The sequence below is a fragment of the Dipodomys merriami genome, unplaced genomic scaffold (assembly GCF_024711535.1).
Source record: "Dipodomys merriami isolate MVZ:Mamm:240054 unplaced genomic scaffold, mDipMer1.0.p SCAF_56, whole genome shotgun sequence".
Classification (NCBI taxonomy): domain Eukaryota; kingdom Metazoa; phylum Chordata; class Mammalia; order Rodentia; family Heteromyidae; genus Dipodomys; species Dipodomys merriami.
The window spans coordinates 8,939,846-8,959,566 of NW_027206135.1; the positions used below are offsets into that span (position 1 = coordinate 8,939,846).

A 19,721-nucleotide genomic window follows, 5' to 3' on the forward strand; every position below is an offset into this window, starting at 1 on the left:
AATCTGAATATATCTATAGCGTGGCATTTTCAGAGAAGCTAGGTACAACGTGGAGATGTTTCTCCAGAGAGACCCCAACTGTTGGAAGATGACCCCTATATCTGAAAGTGCTCAGTGTGCTGGGGCTGGAATACAAATATCATTTAAGAAGGCAGCCACACTCACATTTTTAAAGGAGCATGTGATACAAAGTTCTACTTCCCCTTTTCTATTGTTTGCATGCCTGATCTGAGTGGCAGCCACCCCTCTTTCTTTGTAGAGGAGAGCTAAACCTGCCTTTGGGGGAGACAGACATGTCCTGTGAGACAGGCCTGGTCCTTGCGCTCCTATGGCTGATGCTGCTGTACCTGGGTAAGTAGATGGGTTTGAGATGGAACCATGGTCTTGCTTTCTAAAGTCATCCAGAGGAAATGGCGAGGAGCTTCTGTTTCTACTTTCATCCAGGGTTTAGAGACAAGTAGCAAGAGATGTGAAAGAACTAACTTGGGTTCCTGAAACATCTTAAAGGCTCCAAATACATCTACCAGGGTAAGCCCAGTACACTTGATTTCTCACCACCATTCTTTTCATCCCAAAGTAAGTTTGGACTTTACTTTCTGCTGAACCACCAACTAAAATCCCTCAGTCTATAGCTTCAAGCAGAGTTATTGTTCAGATATAGAGTGACCTCCAAAACAAAGGCCTGTGAAAGAAAGAGAGCAGAGAAGCAGGATTCCCTTCCTGATGTTTTAAGCCAAAATTTAAATTGAGATTGAAAAAGTAGAAGGAACAATAGGAATCCGAAGAAATAAAGGGAAGATAGAAAACTTTTCCAAGTCTTTCCCTGTACCTGAACTACTGTGTTTAGGCGAGAGAGAGAAAGAGAGAGAGAGAGAGAGAGAGAGAGAGAGAGAGAGAGAGACAGAGACAGAGACAGAGACAGAGACAGAGACAGAGACAGAGACAGAGACAGAGAGAGAGCAGGGGCATGGACCCAAACCATTATATGTTTGTAAAAGAAATTGTAGTTCTTGCTGGTGTTTAGGAATTCTAATTGATAAAAAATGGGAGCATAAAAACGAGGAAGAAAAAAGTTACAGGAGTTATGTGGGTAAGTGATTGGAAATCTCATAGAATATGGATGGAAAGGGTTTGAGAAATGTGGCTCTGTGCTAATTTTTGTTTTTTACCTCTTGATTCCCTCACAGCTCCTGCAAAAGGAGAGTCAGGTATGTTTCCCCTTGGTTCCTCCCAGGCTCTGAGCATTAGTTCTCTTGGCTAGCACAGCCTTGTAGAGGGGGTGATTGGAACGTGCCCACATGAGTCAGGTGGCTTATGTTCTGAGGTCACACCTGTTACCATGTAGGGCAATCAGATCCTCCTTAGATTTCTCCAGTCTCTGTATTTTCCCTGTTACCAGGATGTCTCAGTATAGAGGGAGGAAGCATTTGCAGAAGCAAGGTCAGAGACAGGATATGGATCTTGAGAGACTCTCATATCCTACCTCCTCTACCTCTGAAGATCCCTCTGTTTAGATGCCCAAGCTATTGCTACCACCCAAGGAAAGAGAAGTAGCTCCTAATCGTAGGAAAATGTGACAGAAAAGTAGTTATATATCTTTTAAAAGAGCTGGGGCCACCATCATATCTCAACGTCCAGGTTCAGCAATCATTGTAATTCCAAATACAAGTCTGATTTCCCAAACAGCCCATTCTCTTCCATTAAAATGATTCATATCCTTTAACTAGTGACTGTGTCAAACTTAGATGGAAAGCAAAGTTGTCTTCTCTACAGAATCTCCAACTAAGCATGGTTCAAAAGTAATGAAAATATCAGGTGCTGGTAGCTTATATCTGTAATCCTAGCTACTCAAGAGGCTGAAATCTGAAGCTTATGATTCAAAGCCAGCCTGGTCAGAAAAGTCCCTGAGACTCTTTTTTTTCCAATTAACCACAAAAAAGCTGTAAGTGGAGATATAGTTCAAATGGTAAAGGGCCTACCTTGATTGAAAAAGCTAAGTTACAGTGCCCAGAACTTGAGTTCAAATCCCTGTACAAGTACTAAAAGAAAAAGAAAGTAATGAAAAAAAATCTTATTCATTAAATGTTAATAGTCAGACAGGGCTGCTTTCTGGAGTCTAGAAATGGCTTCTGAGTTATATTTGTAGCAAGTTCACCTTTAGATGGACAGGAATGAATACAAGAGCATTTCAGAATCAGTTTCTAAGACTCTCTAAATAATAAATTACATCTCCTAAGCTTTTCAGAGCCCAAACTAGGAACCTGGGACCCATTCCCTATAACACTCCCTATCTGTGTCAGGTTATACAAAGGATGAGAAGGAAAGGTTCGATTCCAGCTATTTCTTCAAGTACTTTTTGTCTGATTTCAATCCACGTGACAGGAAAATTTTCAATTGAAAATCTGGATTCTCCCATGTTCATTTGCCTACTTCCATTGTTTTCTTTCCTGCACAGAAATACCTCCAAGAGCTTTTCTTCTGCTCCATCCCTCATGGTCCACAACCTTCCAAGGAGAATCAGTGAAACTCACTTGCATGGCTGTCCCTTCCTCAGAAAAGGGACCTATAACCTGGTGTCATAACGACAATGTGTGGAAAACTACATCTGAAGAAATCCAAATAAATGACTCTGGATATTACCAATGCAAGACCCAAAGATCCCACTTCAGTGAACCTGTGCATGTAGAATTTTCATCTGGTGAGGAAGAGGAGGGTGGGTAGGAAACAGTCTTTCAAGTTAAGCCACTGGGCAGAGTGTCTGAGGACTTGGTTAATATGGGGAGCACAGGCAGATACCTACACGGGTATGGAGATGTATGATTTGCTGATCTTAGTGGTGGATAAAAAGATAGGATAGCATCACTATCTCTTCCTACCAGAGAAGGGTCAGCACCCCAGAGGCCGCCAGACAAAAAAGAAAACAGATCTGAAGAAAGCTACAGCACAGAACTGTCCTTTCATTGAAAGACAGTGAGTGACACTCTCCTAGGTCAAAACCAATCTGGTCCTGAGTGTATGACAAGGAGATTGAGGACATTTGCTGGTGTTTGCAGGGTGCTAACTCCTCTTTTATGAACAGAAATGAAAGTAAAGAGAGAGAAAGAAAAAACATGGTTGGTTTGAGTGTATGCTCTACTCATTGCAGATGAGGTGATACTCCAGGTCTCACCCCACCCTATCTTTGAAGGAGATGATGTTTTTCTGAAATGCCAAAGGAAAAGTGGGCAATTAAATAAAGCAATTTACTATAAAGATGGAAAAATACTTCAGAGTAACTATTTAGACACCATCAAACTACTTTCAGTCTCAAGAGACAGCAGTAAATACTCTTGTACCGCCTTTTGGAAAGCTATGTTGAACATTCCATGGAGTAAAGCCTCAAAGCCTCTAAAACTCCAAGTTCAAGGTAATGGTGAACTCTTGTGGTTTACAGGTTTGGGCAATGAAACTATGTGAAGAGTGAGGGAAGCTGTTTGGGGGTGGGGGATTTCCAGAAAAGCTTGATATAGCCTGATCATGGAAAAAGGATGGGCCTACCTGCTTGGTTCTCAATTTCCTATTGTGGATGCTGAGAGCATAGGTTCATCTCTGCAAGGATCTCGTGTTCACTGCCTAGGGGAATTGTGCTTGTTCTCTCTAGAGCTATTTCTACCTCCTGTGCTGAAGCTCAGCCCCAGACAGCCTAATGAGGGGGATCCAGTGACCTTGACCTGTGGGACTCGGCTCCCTCCACAGAAGTCACATGTCCAGCTCCGATTCTGCTTCTTCAAAGATGGTCAGCGCCTAGAGTCAGGTTGCAACAGCTCTCAGGAGATCCAGATCCCTACTATGAGGCTGGAAGACTCAGGGTCCTACTGGTGCCAGGCAGAAGCAGTGGCTTATAAAATCATCAAAAGCAGCTCAAGACTCAAGATAGATGTGCTGAGTGAGTGTTTGAGGAGGGCAACAGAGCTAAGGAGTACAGGAAATGACATTGTCTGCCTCCAGCTCCAGGATGGCAGATGGAGAGATGAATTTCCATCTATCTAGGTATCCTTTCTGCTTTAGACTCAACTTGACCTAGCTTCCCTGGCCAAGGAATTCCTTTCCACCTAAGTCAGGTAATGGTGGTTACTAACTGGTTCCTGGATGCTCAATCCTGTAGGGTTCCAGAGATGTACAGGATAGGTTCTTTCATGAGTCACCTGTCAACTAGAAGCACTGCTGACCACATGGGGTCCCTAAAGACTTTGATAGTATTTCCATTTGTTGACTTAAGACCTCCCATCAAAATGATAGGAAAAAGGCAAGATGAACATGAAGGGGAATAGTGGGAGGAAAATGTGGAGATGTGAAGGTAAGGCTAGAGGACAGGAGAGGTGTTTGGATTGAAAATAGAGTCACTTCAGAATATAAGTAACATTCCAGCGTTCTTTCCTCTTCTGAGGTCCATTAATACACCAATGACACTTTGCACATAAATGTTCATCAGATGTGTTTGCAGGCAATGTTAGGTTTAGGATTATCTTAATTGGTGCCTATATTTCCTGGGGAGAAATGTTGGTCTCTTTAGATAAGATCTACCATTAGCTTCTACTTTTCCCCTGCATGTTGCACCTGAAGCAACTAGCTTACTCATGGAAGCACCAGTCTTTTGCTTGACTTTGAGATTCCTGTAGTTGAAACCCTCCCATCTCATCTTGTGTCTTTCCAGGAATCCCTGTGTCTGATGTGAATCTAGAGACCCGGCCCCCAGGAGGGCAGCTTATTGAAGGAGAAAATCTGGTTCTTATCTGCTCAGTTGCCAAGGGCACAGGGACCATCACATTCTCCTGGCACAAAGATGGAACAAGAGTGAGCAAGAAGACCCAGAAATCCCTGTTGGCAGAGTTGCTGATACCCACTGTAAAGATGCAAGATGCTGGGAGATACTACTGTGTGGCCGACAATGGCGGCCCCATCCTCAGCAATCGGAAGGAAGTCACTGTGAGAGGTAAGTTCCTGATTTCTTTGTGTTTTTGGTTTGTTTGTTTGGGGTGCTTTTTTTTCTTCCTTTGGCTCATCAACCAAGCTTTAGGTTTTCTGTCAAACACAAGGTTCAGAGATGAAGATTGAGGAGCAATTGTAAAGATGACAAAAGAAGTTGAAGGTACTTTGTTTCTTGTGGAGAGTTCTGAAGAGTGATAGAAGCAGATTATCCAAGATTACTTCTCTGGGTGTTGAGTGCGTGCTTCTAGATTATTAGATGAGAAAAGTACAGCCTGTGGGAACTAGAACCAATCAAGGAATGTGTTTATTTCCAAACTCCTTGAATGGGGTTGTGAATCCAGGGAAGCATCAGGGTCTTTCTCTCACAACCTTTTGTCTCCTCCAGGTTTGGTGTCCCGTCCTGTCCTCATTCTCAGGACTCCCAGGCACCAAGCTGTAGTGGGGGACGTGGTACAGTTTCACTGTGAAGCCTCGAAAGGCTCTCCCCCAATTTGGTATCAGTTTTATCATGAAGACGTCACTTTGGGGAACAGCTCAGCCCCCAATGGTGGAGGAGCATCTTTCAATTTCTCCCTGACTGAGGAAGGTTCTGGAAACTACTCCTGTGACGCTAACAATGGCCTAGGACCCCAGAGCAGTGACAGAGTGAGTCTCAAGGTCATAGGTAAGTAGACTATTCCACAGTAGATAACAGCTAGCATTGGGCTATGCTCTTCTTCAAACACAGCTCCAATTGGGCTCTTATGGGTAGGAAACTCCAGCAGATTCTCCACTTCTTCTGCCTCTACCTGAGAGTTCTGGGATTCTTCCTTATAGTCACACATTCAGTAATTTAGTCTACTACTTCCTTTACTCTGCTAGTGTCATGGAAAGCTATATTATATATAGCTATATAATATATAGCCTTATACTCTTAACAATAGAAGCAGGAAGACTTTCCAAAATATATTTAATGGTCCTGCAGTTATTCACAAAGAGAGCCTGATTTCTGGATTTGTTTGACCATATCTTGCTATAATGTCCATCCCTTACATCTATCTAATAGTAATTGCTACTTGGCTCTCTGCTGATTAAACAAAGTTGTATTTTTATTTTTTAATTTTTATTTATTTATTTATTTTGGGGGGGTCCGGTTGTGGGGCCTGAACTCTGGGCCTGGGCACTGTCCCTCAGCTCTTCAGCTCAAGGCTAGTGCTCTACCACTTGAGCCACAGCGCCGGCTTTTTTTCTTTTTGCTTATGTGGTGCTGAGGAATCAAACCCAGGGCTTCATGCCTGCAAGGCAAGCGCTCTACCACTGAGCCACCTTCCCAGCCCCCAAAGTTGTATTTTTAAAAATCTAAGTAGTCTTCAGGCCACCTTAAAAAGTTTTTGTTTTGTTTTGTTTTGTTTTTTAGCATTACTAGAAGTTTGAACTCAGGGCCTTGACTTGGTAGGCTGGTTCTTGGCTATGTGAGTCACACCTTAAACTTTTCAAAGTACCATTTAGTCAGATATGGTTGTATATCCCTGTAAACTCAGCTCCTCAGGATGTAGGACCAGGAGGAGTACCATCTTGAGACCAACCCAGGGAAAGTTAGCTACACCCTATCTCAGAAACAAATACAAACAAAAGAAGTTGAGCACTTCCCTAGTATGGTTGAGACTCTGGGTTCAATTCCATTACTGCAGCAGCAATAACAGCAACAAAGTATCTTCTAAGTATTATTACACTATAAGCACTAATCACCACTCAAAAATCACCAATAATTAAATTCTATCTTCATAGAGATGCATAGGCTTTACCTTTAAATCTGACCTCTTAGAAGTTTGCCACAAAAATAACAGAATAACTTCTACGTTCTGTAAAAAGGTTTGTGGTCACTCCTCCATCTCATCATAGACCAGTGTAAAGATTTCATTAAGTTAAAATAATTGATAAAAGCATATAAGTAGACAAGCAAATGTGTAAAGTGTTTCCAATACACTCAGAGTGAAGGAAGAAGTGAATGAACACTGCTGCCCACTGCTCCAGACACCAGGAGCCTTCCCAAGATCTTACCCCTGTGTCTTTCCATCACAAGATATGATGTATGGCTCAAGGAGGAGCACCAGTATGAATATTAGTAGAGCCAAATGTCTGTCTTTCAAGCTCAAAATAAAATACTATTAACATTCTCATAATCCTAGTATTTTTCTCACACACTGAATGGAATATGCCCCTCCCCCATAGGCTTGATATACTAGTCCTTGAATTCTCTAATTCTAGAAGAGTACACACAAAGAACCAGGGGTTCCTAATGTGAAAGATAAGCAAGAAGCTGGCAGTCTGCTCCCAAATACAGAAGGCTAGAGAGGTGGATAGAAAGGCAAACTAAGCTGCACAAAGTTTCAAATAAAGACTTATCTCTGGTTGGGGATATAGCTCAGTGATAGGGAGTTTGTTGAGCATGCACAAGACCTTAGGTTGGATCTCCAGCACTATTGAAAAAAAAAAGGTCAAGTGCTAGTGGCTCACATAGTATTCCTAGCTACGCAGGAGGCTGAGATCTGAGGATTGCAGTTTGAAGCCAGCCTAGGCAGTAAAGTCCATGGGTCTCTTATCTCTAATAAACTACTTTGAAAAAGCCTGAAATGGTGGTATAAATCAAGTGGTAGAGCACTAGCCTTGAACACAGAAAGGCTCAGTGACAGAGCCCAGGCTTTGAGTTAAAGGACTGGCCAAAAAATAATAATAATCAGCAACAGATCTAATTTTAAAGCCCTTAGCATCTCACCTAGGACATTTGAAGTTTCAGATGGCTTATAGAAGGATAAAACTTAAACTTAGCAAGAGTCTGTATGACTTTGTATCTCTATCTGGATAAGTTATTATGCACCACATTTATTATAGTCAGAAGATGGCTCATTCTCAAGTGTAATCATTGTCATTTAATGAAAGCACCCCTTCCCCTTTAGACAATCTCTAATGCAAAACAGAGATAAGACCCTTAGTGAAGCACAGAGTTGATATCTCAAGCCTTCCAGATTTCTCCACAACTTAGTAGAGCCAGTGATTTTATAATTCACATTTCATATTAATGTTGTTCTTAAAATTTGGACTAGCTATCCTATTCATGTAATCATCATTTAAAATAGGAGTCATTTTTGCTAGTGCTGCATCAGGATAGTTTTGTGCCATTCTGCATCAGTTCTGGCACTGAATCTTGGGTAACTATTGCAAACCACACAAAGTTCCAGCAGGCTAAAATACAGCAAAGAAGAATTAAATCTGTGTTCTTGTGGAACTTATATTCAATTGATGTAATCAGATGCATAACAATGGTAGAAAGATGTATGTTTTTATATGGGTATTTATGAGTGTGTATATATATATATATGTAAGTATGTGAGGAAGTATTAAACATTATGTTGAAAAATGAAGCAGAGTAATTGGAAAGAGAGAAATGATGTCTTACTTTAGACAGATGTGTAGGTCTTGGTCTTAGAACTAATATGCAAGAGTAAGCATGTTCACATGTATGGTGTATAACATGTGTACACTGTTATATGTTACACCGTTATATGTTATAGACTGTGATAGACAATTTGCTCCAGGAAAGTTAGAATGAACTTGTGACTTTAAATGAGCATCATTATTCCACAACACTGTGAAATTCAGGAAATTATGTAATCACTTAATCACAATAAAAAAAAAAAGAACCTCGGGGAAGGTAGGGAGGGAGGGGATGGTAGGGGGAAAACAATGGAGGGGGTAACAATGCTCAATAGGAAGTGTACTCATTACCTTGCTCATGTAACTGTAACCCTCTGTATAGCATCTTTACAATAAAAAAGATTATAATTACATAAAAAAAGAGTAAGCATGTTCAGAAATGGCTTTCAAGTTATTTCTATCAGTAATGATAAGTCATGTTTATTGAGTACTTTACATACATTGTTATGATGATAGCATAAGATATAACTGATGACTAGCTCTGTTGTACAGAGGAATGAACTGAAACTTAGATTAATTTAAACCTTCTTAAAAATCAAAATTGTAGAATTAATAATGAACAGAAACAGAATCCAAGCCCAGGTTTCCTAAATCCAGATCTGTGTTCCTACTAAAAAATACTCCTTCACATTCCTTTATTAAATTTGCTTGTATATACACTTATGCAGAACTATCAGTGAAGTATTTCTCCTCCTTCAGTTCCAGTGTCTGACATTGTCCTCAGCCTCAGGGCCCCTGAAACCGAAGCTATGGTAGGGGACGAGGTAGAAATTTACTGTGAGGCCTTGAAAGGCTCTCCTCCGATCCTGTACCAGTTTTATCATGAAGACATGGTCCTCGGGAATAGTTTGGCTCCCATGGGAGGAGGTGCATCCTTCAAGTTCGTCGTGACCACAGACCATGCTGGAAATTATTCCTGTGAGGCTGACAATGGCCTTGAGCCTCAGCGCAGTGAGGTGATGACATTCGACATCACAGGTGAATTTAATAGCCAGGGGCTATGGTTGTGTACAGTAACAGTTTCTGCCTATCTGATGGTATGAATTCAACCAGTATCAAACATTTCTGAACATGACCACCAAGATCTGGGCTCCTTGAGATTGAGACTGATTTCATGGACGTTCATAAAAACAATACACTTTAACCCAAGATGCAATACACTTTAACCCAAGTCATTGATTTGAAGATTGCAAATTAGTGGAGATAAGTTTAAAGGGAGATGTTTTCACTGCCCTGCATCTTGTATATACATTTTTCTAATTTGGGGAGGGGAAAGGAAATAATAAAATTCTGAAATAAGGATACAGGTTGACCCATTGTAACAATGAGATGTACAAAACGCTATGTTGAAAATGAACTTTACAACTTCAGGGTGGGGAGGGAAGAGATGGTAGGGGAAAAACAAGGGAGGAGGTAACAATGCTCCATAGAAAAAGTACTCACTAACTTACACATGTAACTGTAATCCCTCTGTACAGAATCTTTACAATAAAAAAATATATTTAAAAAAAGTTGGGCTAGGAAGGTGGCTCAGTGGTAGAGCACTTGCCTTGCATGCATGAGGCCCTGGGTTCGATTCCTCAGTACCACATAAGCAGAAAAAGCTGGAAGTGGCGCTGTGGCTCAAGTGGTAGAGCGCTAGCCTTGAGCTGAAGAGCTGAGGGACAGCGCCCAGGACCAGAGTTCAAGCCCCACGACCGGACCCCCCCACCAAAAAAAAAAAAAAAGTTTAAAGGGAGAGATGAGAACCTGGAAAATATCTCCCCTCACATATCTCTACACTGTGGATTTTGTCTAGACTTAAAAGCTTTGCCACTGGAATTCAAATATAGGTGTTCTCACTCAGGCCCACGCAGGAAAAGAGCTGGCCTCATCTCTGCAGGAGTCACTGGGGGGTTGCTGGGCGTCCTTGGCCTTCCCATTGCTGCCATCCTGCTGCGTCACTTCAGGACTCAAAGGAAGTTGGGTGCGTGTCTATCCCTTGCCCTGAGAGATGGTGACTTTTGCCTTTGCCATATTAATTTGCCATTGGCTAGGTTCATAGTACAAAAGTCAATTGTTTCTTTCCAACAACAAGGTTCTCAGTGTTACACTCACTGTCATCCTGTAGACAGTAGTAACAAAAAAGAGAGTCAAGTTCTCAGGGTCATTTTAAGAAACATCTTACTTGTTGGAGATTTTAAACCAAATAGCAGAGTTTTGCTTGTTTTTAAATGTTAGCAAGTATTTACTACTCCATGTCCATTCCAAAGTCTTCTGAAAGTAAAAAGAAAGCCTTCCATTTGTCACAAACTGATGTGCAGACCATAAACTTAGGTGTATTTGAATAAATCAACTATGATGAAATTTGGATAAAATTAATAGTGGATTCTGAGAATTGTTAAAACTCAATTTCTGATCACTTTTGCTTAGTATATATATATATATATATATGTTGTGTGTGTATACTATATATGAGTATATATAATATATATGATTGTTTTTAATATATTAATCTTATATCCTGATACCTGCTAATATAGTTTCACTCTTTATTCATTGTGTATGTGTGTGTGCTGTATGCATGGATGCATGTGTGTGTATGTGTGTGTGTGTGTGTGTGTGTGTGTGTGTGTGTGTGTGTGTGTGTGTGTGCATGGCAGTGCTGGAGGTTTAACTCATAGCCACGTGCTCTCATTTGTCTATTTTTGCTCAAGGCTGTTACTCTACCACTTAAACCACACCTCTACTTACAGTTTTGTGCTGGTTAATTGGATCGATAAGAGTCTCACAGACTTTTCTGTTCAGGCTGGCTTTGAACCATTCCTCAGATGTCAGCCTCCTGAGTAACTTCTTTGCTAATTTTAATATCTTCCCTTTTTTTTGCTTGATTGTATTGACCAGAATCTTCTTTATGATGTGGTGGAATTAGTCAGGGATTTTGTTGTTGCTGTTGTTTTGTTTGTTTTTGTTTTTTGTGTTTTGTTTGTTTTGTTTTTTTGCAGGTCCTGGGGCTTGAACTCAGGGCCTGGGCACTATCCCTGAGTCTCTTTGTGCTCAAGGCTAGAGCTCTACACTTGAGCCATATCGCCCCTTCTGGCTTTTTCTGAGTAGTTTATTGGAGATAAGAGTTTCAGGGACTTTTCCTGCTGGCCTGGCTTTGAACTCTAATCCTCAACCTCGAGAGTATCTAGGATTCGGGTGTGAGCTACCAGCACTGGCTTCAGTTTTTGTTGTTGTTTGAGTATTATGTTAAATGTAGGATTTTTTTTAAAAGCCCCATTACTGGGGCTTAAACTCAGGGCCTGGGCTCTGTCTCTGAACCTCTCTGTGCTCAAGGCTAGTGCTCTGTCACTTGAGCCACAGTGCCACTTCCAGATTTTTCTGAGTAGTTTATTGGAGATAAGAGTCTCACAGACTCCTACCCAAGCTCACTTTGAACTGTGATCCTCGGATCTCAGCCTCCTGAGTAGCTAGGATTATAGGCAGGAGCCACCAGTAACTGGCTAAGTGTGGGATTTTTGTCAAGACTCTTTATCTTGATGAGGAAATCCTAACTATTCCTAATTTGTTGGGAGCCATGACAGGAAAGATTAGCTGTTGATTTTTTTTCTACATTGATTGAGACAATCACGCAGTTTTCTTCTGAAGTCTATGATAAGTTGAAATCTGAGTGTTTAAACCATCTTACTGTTTCTCTGACCAACACAACTTGGATATGAGTGCTACAAAAATTCTGTTAAGTATATTCACTTCTATATGTATGAGGGATATTGGCTGGTGACTTTCCTTCCTTCTGCCTTGTAAGACTTGCCAAAGTAATATTGAAAGTTGTCGCTTTTAATATCCTTCATTCCCTTTTGTGTATCCATATTTCTACCTGGTATCATTTTGTTTTGCCTAAACTCTTTTTTTTTACATTTCTTACAGTATGAATCTTCTACTGTTACAAATTTCTTCTATTCCTTTACTGATTTTCTCTTTATTTTGTCTATCAATTATTGAGATAACAAGTATTGAAATCTTCAACTATAACTGTGGCTTTTCTTATTTCTTCTTGCAGCTCCAACTATATGAATGTTCAGAGTTGTTATATGTTCTTGATAAATTAACCACTTTATCCTTATAAAATGATCTTTACTCCTAATAGTATTATATACTCTGATATAGTCTTTATCTGATATCAATGTAAAATTATAATTGTTAATGTTTTAATACACTAGTAGCTAATGTTACCATAGTATTTGTTTGGCCACTCCCAAAATTACAGTTACAATTATAATTAGCAGATGTTTAATTCTTGTGTTTTGATCAATATAACAGCCCCTTTTATTCAATTTTTATTTTTAAGTTGCCATAATGTTTGTATTTATTTGTGTTCAAGTATTATACACTCTGGATATCATTACCTTGTTCGATATTTGATTTGCCAACATTTTCCTTCCATTTCTGTTTAATCCCTCCAAAGCTTTATTGATAGGGACTGTGGGCTGCTGAGATCTGCAGTCATGTGGTAGCTATTCTTGCAGCAGAAGAGCAATCTGGACTGACAATTGCTTGCTTTTTACATTGTTGTTACTAAGAAAAGATTTAAAAGAGTAAATATGTTTCTGGGCAGATGTCTCATAACTTCTGCCTTCCTTGCCAACTACAAGGTGGTAGTTTTTGCCCAAAATTTGCTCTAGCTGATATCTTAGAATGAATTGTTGTTTATAGGAAGCAAGGTTCCAACATGGAACACACAGCACTTACCACCAATGTTCCTTTGCTCGTTTTGCAGGACTTTCTGCCCCTGGGGCATCTAGGTAAGGTCTTTGCTTCTTGTGCTGCCAGCATGTTTATGATTTCTTTGTAAACACAAGCTAGAAGCATGGAAGTATGTACATTGTAAACCATTTTGGAAGGACTTCCTAACAACATTTTTAACATTCTTACAAACCCCAAAAGGTGAGTAGAGAGGGGTCACTTTCTATCATATTTGTAAAGTATACTCAGTAGGTCTACTGATGCACAAAACATACACAATTTGTTGTCCATCTTTATTTATCTACTAACTTACATGATCTGACTAAAAAAAAAATTGACCACAGGTATCCTAATGATATCAGTTTTCATGAGCTATCATGAAAGCTATCATGATTATTTCTTGTTCCTCTTCCTCTACTCGAACATTTATGTAGAAAATGATTATTGAATGTCAGTACTGTTGAGTTAAAAAATAACTACAAAGCCAGTGGCTCATGCCTATAATCCTTGCTACTCAGGAGGCTGAGATCTGAGGATCATGGTTCAAAGCCAGCCCCGGCAGGAAAATCCGTGAGACTATTATTTATTTATTTATTTATTTAATTTATTTATTTTTGTTGTTGTTGGTTGTGGGCCTGAACTCTGGGCCTAGGCGCTGGCCCTCAGCTCCTCAGCTCAAGGTTAGCCCTCTACCACTTGTGCCACAGTGCCACTTCCGGCTTTTTCTGCTTATGTGGTGCTGAAGAATCTAACCCAGGGCCTCATGCATGCAAGGCAAGCACTCTACCACTGAGCCACCTTCCCAGACTCTTATCTCCACTTAACCATAAGAAAACCAGAAGTGGCATGTGGCTCAAGTAGTAGAACACTCATTTTGAACTGAAGAGTTCAGGGACAGTGCCCAGGTCCAGAGTTCAAGCCCCATGACTGACAGAAAATAAAAATAACTACAAGGATATGAAGTTGTTGTTTTTGTTTTTGTTTTTTTTTTGGGTCTGGTTGTGGGGCCTGAACTCTGGGCCTGGGCACTGTCCCTCAGCTCTTCAGCTCAAGGCTAGCGCTCTACCACTTGAGCCACAGCGCCACTTCTGGCTTTTTATTTCTGCTTATGTGGTGCTGAGGAATCGAACCCAGGGCCTCATGCATGCAAGGCAAGCGCTCTACCACTGAGCCACCTTCCCAGCCCCAAGTTGTTGTTTTTTTAAATGCCACTTTTCTTGAAGTGCCTTTATGGTATCTTTTACAAATAAAATAGACCATTGGATCCCTAAGACAGAAAATTGAAAGAGCTATTTTTTTCTAAAAGATAAAGGTCAAGTTCTATGCAAATGCAGTTGTCCTTATATATCAATGTTTAAGCATTTACATCATTGAAAATAAATTTTTTTTTTTGGGTCCGGTTGTGGGGCCTGAACTCTGGGTCTGGGCGCTGTCCCTCAGCTCTTCAGCTCAAGGTTAGTGCTCTACCACTTGAGCCACAGTGCCACTTCTGGCTTTTTTCTTTTTGCTTATGTGGTGCTGAGGAATCGAACCCAGGGCCTCAGGCATACAAGGCAAGCACTCTACCACTGAGCCACCTTCCCAGCCCCTGAAAATAAATTTTAAGTTAGCCAAATAAAAGTCTTTACACTATCAAAGGGACCCTGAGACCATGTGGCTTTTGCCCTCTGACCTTACCTGCTCTGCTGCCCAGGTTCTATCCTGTGTATGTCATTCTCTTAGTATACTTTCTTGAAAGTGACATGGAGAAGTGGACACAATACTTTTACATGAATCGTGCTGGTCTGTGTGCCTACCTGGATACTCTGTCTCAGGAACCTATTTACATCTATTGTCTCTTCTCCCTCTGCCACAGTCCCAGTGATTGGCAGGAGCCTTCCTTTTCCAGGCTCTCTAGCACACCACCCCAGGAACACCTCCACGATGGGCACCCAGCCTTTATAGAGCTGCAGCCAATATACAATAATGGTGAGAAGTCCTTAAGGAACAGAGGCCTCCAGGGATGTGCTAGTGGGAAGAGAGTTTGAGAAAAACCTTAGTGAACTTAATATGCAATTTCAAATGACATTCTTGGCATTATTTGGAGGATAAGAGGTGACTATAAAGTTGGTATCTCAGAAGCCATGTTAGTCTGGTTTCATTACTATAATAAAATACCTTGAGACTGGGTAGCTTAGAAGGAAAATCGGATGAACTCACAGTTCTGGAGGTTCAAAGGCAAGGCACCAGCATCAACTCTGGTGAGAAGCTCAAGGCAGATGGCAGGAGCACACATGCGCGGAGAAGACCACATGGTGAGACAGGAAGCCAGCCTGAGAAGGGCCTGTGGTGCCCGCCCGCTGCACCACACCTCTTCAAGGTCATACCACCTCTTATCATCAATACTGGGGATCTAGCCTCTCACTCATGAACCTCTGGGAAAGAAATCAAACCCAAAACTACAGCAGAATAGAAGGAAATTATAGAGTGTGAGCTCTTAACTAGTAGCCAAGTATAACATCTATTCTTTTCTCACAGTAAATCCTGAAGGTCTCAACATGGTTTATTCCCAGATCCAAAGCAGACAGCCTAGAAACGGAAATTCAGGTGAAATAACTTTCTCTCTTTTTTATTTTTAAAATTTTTTTATTGTTAAGGTGATGTACAGAGGGGTTACAGTTACATAAGTAAGGTAATAAGTACATTTTTTGTCAAACTTGTTACCCTCCCTCATTTTTCTCCTGCTTTTCCTCCCCCAACCTCCCCCCAAGTTGTACAGATCATTTCCAACATATTGTCTTGTGTATATCACTGTTTCTTTGGTTTCCCCCCTTGTCCTTTGTCTCACCATTCTGTTGTTCCTGTTCCTTTATCTAATTCAAATAAACATATATACAATACCTGGGTACCAAAATCAAAAGCAGTGACAACAGGGGTTATACCATAGAGGGAAGAACATAGAAAAGAAACAAAAAAATCATATAGTACATTATAAACAACAACAAAGAAAAACCTCTTGTGACCATGTCTTGGAGTTTATTTCATTGAGCATCAACTTATATGGTCATGGTCATATGTACATAGCTATTGAGCTATTCTGCTCATCTGCTCATTATCCTAGATGTATACTAATTATTACAAATAAGGGAAACCATGGGACTTATGCTTCTTTGGGTCTGGCTTACAGTATGGCTTACAATATGATTTTTTTTCAAGTCTTTTCATTTCCTTACAAATGGGAAAGTGTCATTCTTTCTGATGGAAGCATAGAATTTATCTAGATAGATAGATAGATAGATAGATAGATAGATAGATAGATAGATAGATAGATAGATAGATAGATAGATCTCACATTTTCTTGATCCATTCATCTACTGAGGGGCATCTGGGTTGGTTCTATATCTTAGCTATGGTGAATAATGCTGCAATAAACATAGTTGTGCTGGTAGCTTTAGTATGGCTTTGTTTCTGATCATTTGGGTAAATGCCCAGAGTGGGATTGCTGGGTCATAGAGGAGCTCAGGTGAGATAACTTTCTACAAGTAGAGGTGAGGTGGCCATGTGCACTCAGTTCCAGCAAGGGGTCTTTGATAAAAGGGTCATCTCTATATGAACCCAACATGAAAAGCATTTTGTGTTCTCCTACAATGTCAGTCATATGATCAGCTCTCTTACCTGTTTATACTACCAGCACACTCCATAAATATTTGGAGACAGTGTGCATTCATAGCACTGAGATCAATACTTGGTGAATCCTAGGCCCCTTGAACGGTATTTGGAATGAATGAATGAATGCTACATACAGTTGTGCCTCTTATAATTGAATATGTCAGGACAACTGCACTTCTCCTAGCTGATCTCCATTTCTAGTCTTAGTCTTCAACCCTGCAACTGTTCATAGCACAATCCCTGTGAGAGATACAACTTGATTCCCCCATTGCATGGAATTATTATCCTAAGTGACTCTGCCTTGCCTAGATCTGCACCTTTAGGCTCCCCCTTAGGTCTTTAATGTAGCATTTTGTCCTTACTCTTGTCATTTTAATGCTTTGAAAACATACTTCCTAATTGTCTCAAAGTAGCTTCATCTCTAGTGTAGCTGGTGACCCCTGCTCACATTCCGGGGCGTAGCTTGGACACCCAGTGAAGCTCATTGTGATTCTTATTGTCACTCCTCATATCCTAACCTGGGAGGAACTGATCACTCTTGGTGGCAACCAGCATGGTTTTTATCTAAGTGCTCATAATACTTAAAAAAAATGTTTCTATGTCATTTCTCTCCTTCAAAATTATGGTCTTCTGCATCATGTGGACTGACTTTGTTATTTCTATCTATGGAACTTACCTACACCCTTTTTCAATGAATGCTTACTAGGTAAAAGGAAAAATGTATGCTTTGAAAGGCTAGAAGGAATACACACACTGAATTTCCTTAAAGATCTACTGCCAAATCTTTGGCTTCTGGTGAAATGATTGTGTAGCATTAGATTGCCAACCTTTTCCTCCGCCTCCTCTAACTTCTCTTTGGAGTATGTCATACATACCTTCTCTCAGATGGTCAAAACAGCCAGAGGCCTGCGGTGGCAGTCAGGGATGTGTGGCCGGGGTTGCAATAAGCAGAGGAGCAAGAGAGAAGTCATCCAGAAAGTCATCCTGGGAACTTGGGAGAGGCTTTATCCTGTATGCACTCTATCTCTAAGGGTTTGGGAAAAAAAACTCATCAGGAACAAGTCAAGAGATGAACAGTGGAAGTAAAACTGGCTTAGCACCCATGGTAATATAGAGTTTAATTCTTTCTTTTGCTACTCTCATTCAACAGCCAATTCACCAAGGATGTGTCAGAAAGATAAGGTGAGTCACATTGCCGGGCTTTCTCTCCTCACCGTTCTTCCTTACCTGTAATTGAAATTTATCTTTTGTGGACTTTTCTCACCAGGAACCTGTAATCATTTACTCTGAGTTGAGGACAGCATGCTGTGATGACTCTTCCCAGCAGGCCAGCAATCATCAGGAAGGTGATACAGAAGACTATGAGAATGTCCCACGTGAATCAGCAGTCTTGGACCACTAGCCTGTGACCCAGAATGGTGTTCAGAAACCTTGGGAAGAAGCTGCATGCTTTCCCCTGTTGTTTTAATAGCCCACTTTCCTTCTCTCTCAGACTCTTCCTCCCCAGGGGCTAGGCCCCAGGGGACACAGGTCTGTGCAAAATGGCAGCCCACCTCCTCTATGTTTGGGCCTGTGTGTTCTCTGGGAAGAGCGTGAGGAGCATCTAAGCAAGTGTGGCAGAGTCTGTGGGCTCGCAGACTCCAGGGCTATGGAATAGAGGAGGATGGACTAGCCCTCTTCTAAAGACACAAGAGCTTTACACATGGAATTGCAATAAAAACAGAAATAATGGAAAAGTTGACTATTTCAGTACCTGTTTTACAGATGTAACAGAGGCTTATAAAGTTTAAATAGTTTGTCCAGGATCATTTTCAAACAAAAACTGAACCCTGAGCTCCTACCTACTACATTACCTATCTTCTTAATACAAAGATAATACTAGAGGCCAATAGGACCAAACAGTTCTGTAAATGAATTATATGAGTCTGGGAATGTGGCTTAGTGGTAGAGTGCTTGCCTAGCATGCATGAAGCCCTCAATTCCTCAGTACCATAAACAGAAAAAGCCAGAAGTAGCATTGTGGTTCAAGGGGTAGAATGCTAGCCTTGAACAAAAGAAGCTCAGGGACCGTGCCCAGGCCCTGAGTTTAAGCCCCAGAATTGGCAATAAAAAAAAAAAAAAAGAATTATATGAAGCTGGGCACTGGTGGCTCAAGCCTGTAAGGCTAGCTACTTAGGAGGCTGAGATCTGAGGATTGCAGTTGAAGTCAGCCCAGGCAGGAAAGTCGTTGAGACTCTTATCTTCAATAAACTACTCAGAAAAGCTGGAAGTGGTGCTATGGCTCAAGTGGTAGAGCACTAGTCTTGAGCACAAAATGGTTCAGGGACAGCATTGGGGCCCTGAGTTCAAGCCCCAGGACCAGCAAAAAAAAAAAAAAAAAGAATTATATGCAATTTGCTAAACAGCTGGCTTACACATGCATAGGTGGTTTCTGTGATTGGTTTATGATAACCTTGAATATATCATCCCACTAAGCAGTATTCAAATTCTTTTATTGCCTTACTTCTACATTGTTTATTCACCCTTTATTTCTTCCTCCATGATTATTCTGTATGAAATTTACACTAAAAGGGTTATTTGTAAAATTTCTCAATTTCAGTTTGAAATTACCCAAATACATAATCTGCATCAAATCTCTCTCTAAGGAGGCTTACTTTCCTGTTATGTCTTATTTCATAACAATAACAATAACAATCTGTTCCTATTTAATAAAAATTGACTTTCCAAATTGTTTGATTAGATAGACACATGGATATACAGTGATAGGTGACTGATGATAGGTAAGTAAATAAATGATAGAGCTAGAGAGAGGAGAGAGAGAGGAGAGAGAGAGAGAGAGAGAGAGAGAGAGAGAGAGAGAGAGAGAGAGAGAGAGAGAGAGAGAGAGAGAGAGAGAGTGTATACAA

At 40.7% G+C, this 19,721-nt stretch overlaps 1 protein-coding gene across 4 annotated transcripts; it reads left to right on the forward strand.

The window, feature by feature from the left end:
• Positions 1–263: 263 nt before the first annotated feature.
• Fcrl3 (Fc receptor like 3) lies at positions 264–19,311 on the forward strand. Of its 4 annotated transcripts, XM_069999998.1 has the most exons (15): positions 264–351; positions 445–528; positions 1,188–1,208; positions 2,456–2,698; positions 3,146–3,406; positions 3,641–3,925; positions 4,694–4,972; positions 5,354–5,632; positions 9,142–9,420; positions 10,289–10,408; positions 13,202–13,226; positions 15,023–15,135; positions 15,685–15,753; positions 17,966–17,997; positions 18,083–19,310. In XM_069999998.1, exons 4-15 carry the CDS (start codon positions 2,536–2,538, stop codon positions 18,215–18,217), a joined length of 2,040 nt encoding a protein of 679 aa, XP_069856099.1. In that variant the 5' UTR covers positions 264–351; positions 445–528; positions 1,188–1,208; positions 2,456–2,535; the 3' UTR covers positions 18,218–19,310. The 4 variants fall into 4 exon arrangements, with proteins under 4 accessions (XP_069856099.1, XP_069856098.1, XP_069856101.1 ...); XM_069999997.1 differs by lacking the exon at positions 445–528 and having other exon boundaries at positions 267–351; positions 18,083–19,311; XM_069999999.1 differs by lacking the exon at positions 264–351 and having other exon boundaries at positions 366–528.
• Positions 19,312–19,721: the final 410 nt, after the last annotated feature.